The following is a 5,808-nucleotide window of genomic DNA, read 5'->3' on the forward strand; positions in this document are numbered from 1 at the left end:
ATAGTGGGTTGTTTCTTGGAAATCCAAGAAATTAAGTTATTCCTAGAGAAAAATAATAAATCCCCGTATGGAACATTGGTCAATCGAAGAGCCGGCCCAATCTGCATTACTGAAAGCAAAGAGATAAAAGTTAAGAGTGATGTCGAAGGAGACTAGACGACAACATACCCTGGAGATAACTAATAAGGTGTTTCACTGCAATACAATAGTGAGTTCTGGGCTAATGCATGAATTGACATGCTCGAATGACTGCAAAGGCAATGTCAGGACGATAAATTATAAGACATTGGAGAGCATTAACTATGCAATGATATTGTGTTACATCACATAGATAAGTCAGATCAGAGGGAGGCGTGTAGAGGCTGTAAAAGAATATTTCTTCAGCCCAAAGTTCTCTCCAGTTCATACAAAGGCATGGTTTACTAAGTCCATCATGATTAGATCTCTCACTTCCACAAGTATATATAAATTCATTTCTGTCAGTTGAAAGAATTCAACCAATAATTTAGTATGACTGGGAGCTTCCCCTTTCATGCCCTCTGGTTTCTAGATCATTTTTCCACTCACCAAATTTTCTTGGATGTTCACTAAAATAACCAATCATATCTCCACCCATGTTACATGGCATACTATTTATCACCCTTAAAAAGTCCACTCCAAGTCACACGCCAGAGTGCATTATACTATTTTCCCTTTCATCTTTATATCTGGAAGTTATCATTACATCACATTCCTTAGTTTAAGGTGGTGTGGGGGGGCGTGGAACTCTCTTTCGTATTCTGTTTCTCTCAAGAATAGGGAGAGAATGAGATTGAAAGACCCACACTAATTGGTGTTTATTTACGCCACTCTGTACAATGAGAATAGAAAAACGGATCGCACACATCAGAATCAGCTTCTTTCTCATTTGATATAAAAAGATATAAAGAGAGCATGAATCAACCCACAAGGTCCATCAGCCCAAGGAGGCTAATCATTCTTCCTACACACCCTTCGTGCGCGCCACTTCAGCCAGACTCGGGAAATGCTCATTAGCACTACCTGCCCCCTCCGTCGCCCCCACCGGAAATTCATCCTTCATCTTGCTCTTCTTCTCGTCCAGCCGTACAGCTTGCGCAAAAGTCCTCTGTAATTGGGTCGCTGACACTTCCGAATTACCCATCTGTTGCTGCTGATGCTGCTGTCTCTGCTTGGCTTTCCTCTCTCCCATTGCTTTCTCTCTCTCCTCGTAAAAGTCAAAGTCATTCAGGATGGATATCCGAGACTCGTGGTCCTTGAAGATGTTCAGCATCTCCACTCCCTGCTCCAAATTGACCTGCATGAAAAGATAAGACTAAGTCAATGTGTTTACTTCAAACGTCAACTCATCTAAATATGGCAAGAAACACGGGCCGAGAGGATCGACCTCCTGAGTGTCCCTGCTGTTTGTCACGGGCTTATTGTCGTTGTTTTCGAGGGTGATGTGGCGGAAGAAGCTGTTGGGCACATCTTTGATGATGTGCCATTTGACAGGGAAGTGGCCGTTCCACTTGTCCTGCTGCCAGAAGTCAACGCTCTTCTCGAAGTCCACCGGGCCCACCATCTCTGCCACGCCGCAGAAATGAGCGCTCGCGTTGACCTGTTCCCGTCCAATCCGCTTTGACCGTTACCATTTATAAAAGTAAATGCTGACAATATGGATAAGGATAGAGAGAGATTCACCGAGAACAGTAAGAAGACTGGGCACTCGGTGTCCTTTGACTTTGACTCTCTGTAGGCGCTATCCAGCTTGCGGTTTCCATTCGAGGTGCTGGCCCAGACGCCATACTTGATGCTCTTGTGCACATTATCCTCGCTGTAGGATTTGATGACGAAGAATCTGGCATCATCATAGTCGGTCTGGAAGTCCGGTTTATTGTATGACCCAAAGTCAACGCCAGTGGCTTCAGGTTTTGCATTCGAATCCTCTGTCGCAGCCTGGTTTTGCGGTGGGGTCCTCTGTTTCTCCGCCCCTCGTGGACCTCGGTTCTGTTCGTTGAGGAAGTCAACAGGGCCAGCGCAGCTGCAGAGATTAGAGTTGACCGGCACTCGCGGCCAGCTTCTGTCAGCGGCAACCAGTCCATAGCTGTTGACACCTGTGTTGGCCACGACGTTTGCACTGTGGCGGTGAGGCCCCCGATCGGATTGCCTCCAACGTGGAGATCCCTGAGAGTAAGATTATTAAATACCCAAATTAAAAAATATATCAATCTCATAAAAGAGAGTACCATCGGTGAAGAAAATGGCGAGAGGCCATGTCCAATTGGGCCCACAGGAAATGCGCGAGGTGAAGCTACAGGAGATAATGGAGTCAACGGTCTCATGCCCTCCGGCGGCTTCAACCAGTCTGACCAGAAGCCACCGTCGAATAAATGCCACGTGTCGTGATAATATTGGTTCCCCGGATTTCCAGAATTGCCCCCTCCTGTGCTGGGTCCAGGTGTGAATGACGATGTCTGGTTCGAGGGCGATGACGAAGGTGAAGTCAAGTATGTTATGGTAGTTGGGCCTGTTTGATGGTAGTATGGCCCAGTGTGAGGGGAATCTTGAGAGGAGTACATAGGGTTCTCTCTCCTCACTAGAGGCAGAGTTGCGACAGGAGAGTAAGGCCCAAATGACATCTGATGGCCATAACCGTAACCAGTGTGGAATACTAGAGGATTTGTTGCCTTCATGTTTATGAAACAGAGAAGTGGTTAAGTTAACCCAATGAAAATGGATGTAACTGATACTGGAGAAATCTTTTCTTTATTTACTTACAAGGGCACCTCGTTCTCTTCCTTCCGAGTGTAACATCTGGGAATATTCACCCCACAGGGCCCCAGGATTCTCATAACCTGAATCCACGAAGACAAAGCAAGAATGATGAAATTCTCCACGGCCCTTCGTTCAAGGTTTTGGATGATTTACTTAAAAAGGACAACTGACTTTGGAATCTGGGGTTTTGCCATGGTTTTATTTATCTTATTCACTAAAATCTTATCCTCAGTCCTCTTGGACTAAGAGTCTTTAAAAGTCCCAATGGCAAATACCGGATAGAATCTGACAGCTAGATTTCTCCATATTGTAAAGTATGCCTTCTATTATTAAAAGTTATTGACCAGGTGTTAAATATTGCATTTTTCATGTTTTTCTTGCTCCAAAATTTTGCCCTCTGATATTTCATGTATAGCCTATAAAACAAATTAGGTTGCATATTAAACACTCAAAGGACATTCTCTCATTAAAACTTTTCCAATGAAAAAACATCAATGGCAAAAGGACAAGCATAAGGCCTCATCAACCCCATCATTTGTCCTCTCCATCCATGATGATGATGACGATGGAGCTGTCATTGCCAGTGTCTCTCATTTGCAGTTATGATGACTGAGATGACAATTTTGTCCCGTCGTCACCTCTCGACACTCTCTCAGTTAACCCAACACAGATGATGAGATATGATCATTATCATCATAATCCTATATCTGCAATCAGGATGACGGTTATGATGAAAAAAATAATCATCATGACTAAACCAATGGACAATAAGAGAGAGGATGACTATGGTGACTTTCGATGACAACTTCTAGAAGTGAAGACAAAAAAATTCTAGAAGCATATAAAGATCAAGAAAACTAAGAAAAAAATATAAAATTTTCAGCTGACCTCCATAGTAGATGGCATGTCCCATGGGATATGAGCTAATGTGGAAAGCATGACCATCAGCACCAGTATCCAAAGAACCTACCGGGAGAGTTGACTCCCCAGGAGTATGAATGACATCCACACTTGGTTCAACACTTGAAGACTTTACCTTTTCATCTTTATCAGAAGAAATCTAACAAGATATACAGGTTTAATCGCCAAAAAAAATCAACACTCTGAATGGTTTGCATAGTTAATTTAAAAACATACCGGTTCTGCTGGACCATCTGACCTAGAATATTTGTCCTCATCAGTTTTCGACCGCAAGTCCTGAGGTCCTTCAGACTCTGAGTAAAATTTTAGTAAATCTTAAGAAAACATCATGATAGAAGAAGGCCAATATACCCAAATAACATTAGAGAAAACTCGTTTGTTTATGCAGCACAGAGAGAAAGAGAGGCATTCACGCCAAGGAGAAATCATTAATTGATAAGAGTAAGACACAGCAGAATTAGAGTTTTTCGAGAGGATTTAATTACATAATCTCGGACAAATCGTATGATAACCAAGAAATATCGGAAGAAACGAGGCTGTGACAGTGGGACAAAAACAAAAGAAAGTGTTCTATCGCGTTGGCCGTCCTTTGCTGGTGATCCTAGCTCAAAATAAAAACATCCGAACACCTTAACGCCCATGAAACATAGCGAAAATTGACAGGATCATGAAAATAGATTGAAATTCAAGCTCTCGTAAGACAGTAAAAGTTGTTCCCAACAAAAACATAGGCGGAAAATCCAAACACATCACACGTCCGTGACGCAATAAAAATTTTTGCAGCATGTAAAATCTAACCAATCACATCCAAAAAACGATCGAAGTCTCCTCCGCAAGAAAAGCAAAACATCCAGAGAAATTCAGCCAAAAACAATAAAATCACAAATCATATGACCACAAAAATACAATCCATGACATATCATGAACGAAACATTAAAAATTACCACAATTTGGTGCTGGATCCGATCCCTGCTGCCTGGAAACATCAATATCTGCCATAAGAACCTTCAACAGGACTTAGACGACTGTTCCGGCCTTAATTCCGCAGATCAAAACTCTCAAATCCACCGTTATACTGACAAACAATCGATCATCTGCGATCGATCGATTGATCGCAAGCGATGATCGATCGTCGTAGAACGATTGATGAAGAGAGACGATCGATCGAAGGCCATTTCCCCTGCTCTTCCCGTCTAGCTCTTCTTCCACCCGCCAAGGTTAAAAGGTAGTTAACCAAGTTGCAAGTAAACCCCCGAATTTTTTTTCTATAAATATATTACGCCAGAATGTTTTATATTTGTACTTTCACTTCCAATTTACATTTTTTTCCGTGTTTATCTGCGGCTCTGGACGGATGACGATACACGTTACGTCGTCGGTGCTGGTGATTTAAGGTTATCTGCAACTTCTGGGACGGATGACGTCCTCGTCCTACATCTCATCTTATTTGGGTCATCTAAAACCATCCCATTCTGAAACCGTCCTGCCCGTAACTGTCCACATTCCGTCATCCGTCAGCCATTGTTTGTTTACCTCGTCCCCCAGTTTCATTTCATTTGTGTCGTCCAAAGCCATCCCGTCCAAAAACCGTCATGTCCCGTCCACATTTCTTCATTAGTCCTGGAATTGTCCACATAGTGCATTATTGGTCGGGGTGGGACGTCAGGGTGGTTTGGATAATGTTGAACTTCGTCTTTCGTTTCATTTATTCGGACGTCCAAAACCATCCCGTCTGGAAACCATCAAGTCAGTAGCAGCCCCTTAAAAATTACAATTTACTTAAAATTTTTCAGACAGAAAATTCAGGAAAAATCATGAAAAGAGAATTTTCATTCATTGGTCGTCATCTGCCATCCGACGCTTGAAAACTGGATGGTTTTCGTTGTCCGAGGATGAACTAGTCATCATGTTATTTGTTGGGTGGATGAATTTCAATCTTGTCCGACATTCGAGGCCCTAGATGAAAAGTTTTTTCGTCCCAGGACAAAAAAACTGTCACATCAGTGTCTATGCACTTTAGAAGATTAACTTCAGATTTGAAACCAGTCCGTCTCGTCACTAGTTCCTTCCATCATCCGTCCCATGTAGGACCTAAAACAGAAAAAAAAGTGA

General features: G+C 42.6%; 1 protein-coding gene across 1 annotated transcript; it reads right to left on the minus strand.

Annotated features, from left to right (window-relative positions):
* Nucleotides 1-879: 879 nt before the first annotated feature.
* LOC144708412 (uncharacterized) lies at nt 880-4,898 on the minus strand. The gene is made up of 8 exons (XM_078581718.1): nt 4,641-4,898; nt 3,913-3,989; nt 3,664-3,835; nt 2,779-2,855; nt 2,247-2,687; nt 1,702-2,184; nt 1,406-1,618; nt 880-1,315 (listed from the first exon to the last, which is right to left on the minus strand). The coding sequence occupies exons 1-8, from the start codon at nt 4,693-4,695 to the stop codon at nt 983-985; spliced, it is 1,851 nt and encodes a 616-aa protein (XP_078437844.1). The 5' UTR covers nt 4,696-4,898; the 3' UTR covers nt 880-982.
* Between the last annotated feature and the right edge of the window lie 910 nt (nt 4,899-5,808).

Source organism: Wolffia australiana, chromosome 10 (assembly GCF_029677425.1).
Source record: "Wolffia australiana isolate 7733 chromosome 10, ASM2967742v1".
Taxonomy (NCBI): domain Eukaryota; kingdom Viridiplantae; phylum Streptophyta; class Magnoliopsida; order Alismatales; family Araceae; genus Wolffia; species Wolffia australiana.

Coding starts and splice junctions, on each gene's coding strand:
- LOC144708412 (XM_078581718.1), bottom strand. CDS start 4,695: ATGGCAGATATTGATGTTTCCAGGCAGCAGGGATCGGATCCAGCACCA. Junction 3,836..3,912: donor CAGATGGTCCAGCAGAACCG/GTATGTTTTTAA, acceptor ATATCTTGTTAG/ATTTCTTCTGATAAAGATGA. Junction 1,619..1,701: donor CAGTCTTCTTACTGTTCTCG/GTGAATCTCTCT, acceptor GGACGGGAACAG/GTCAACGCGAGCGCTCATTT.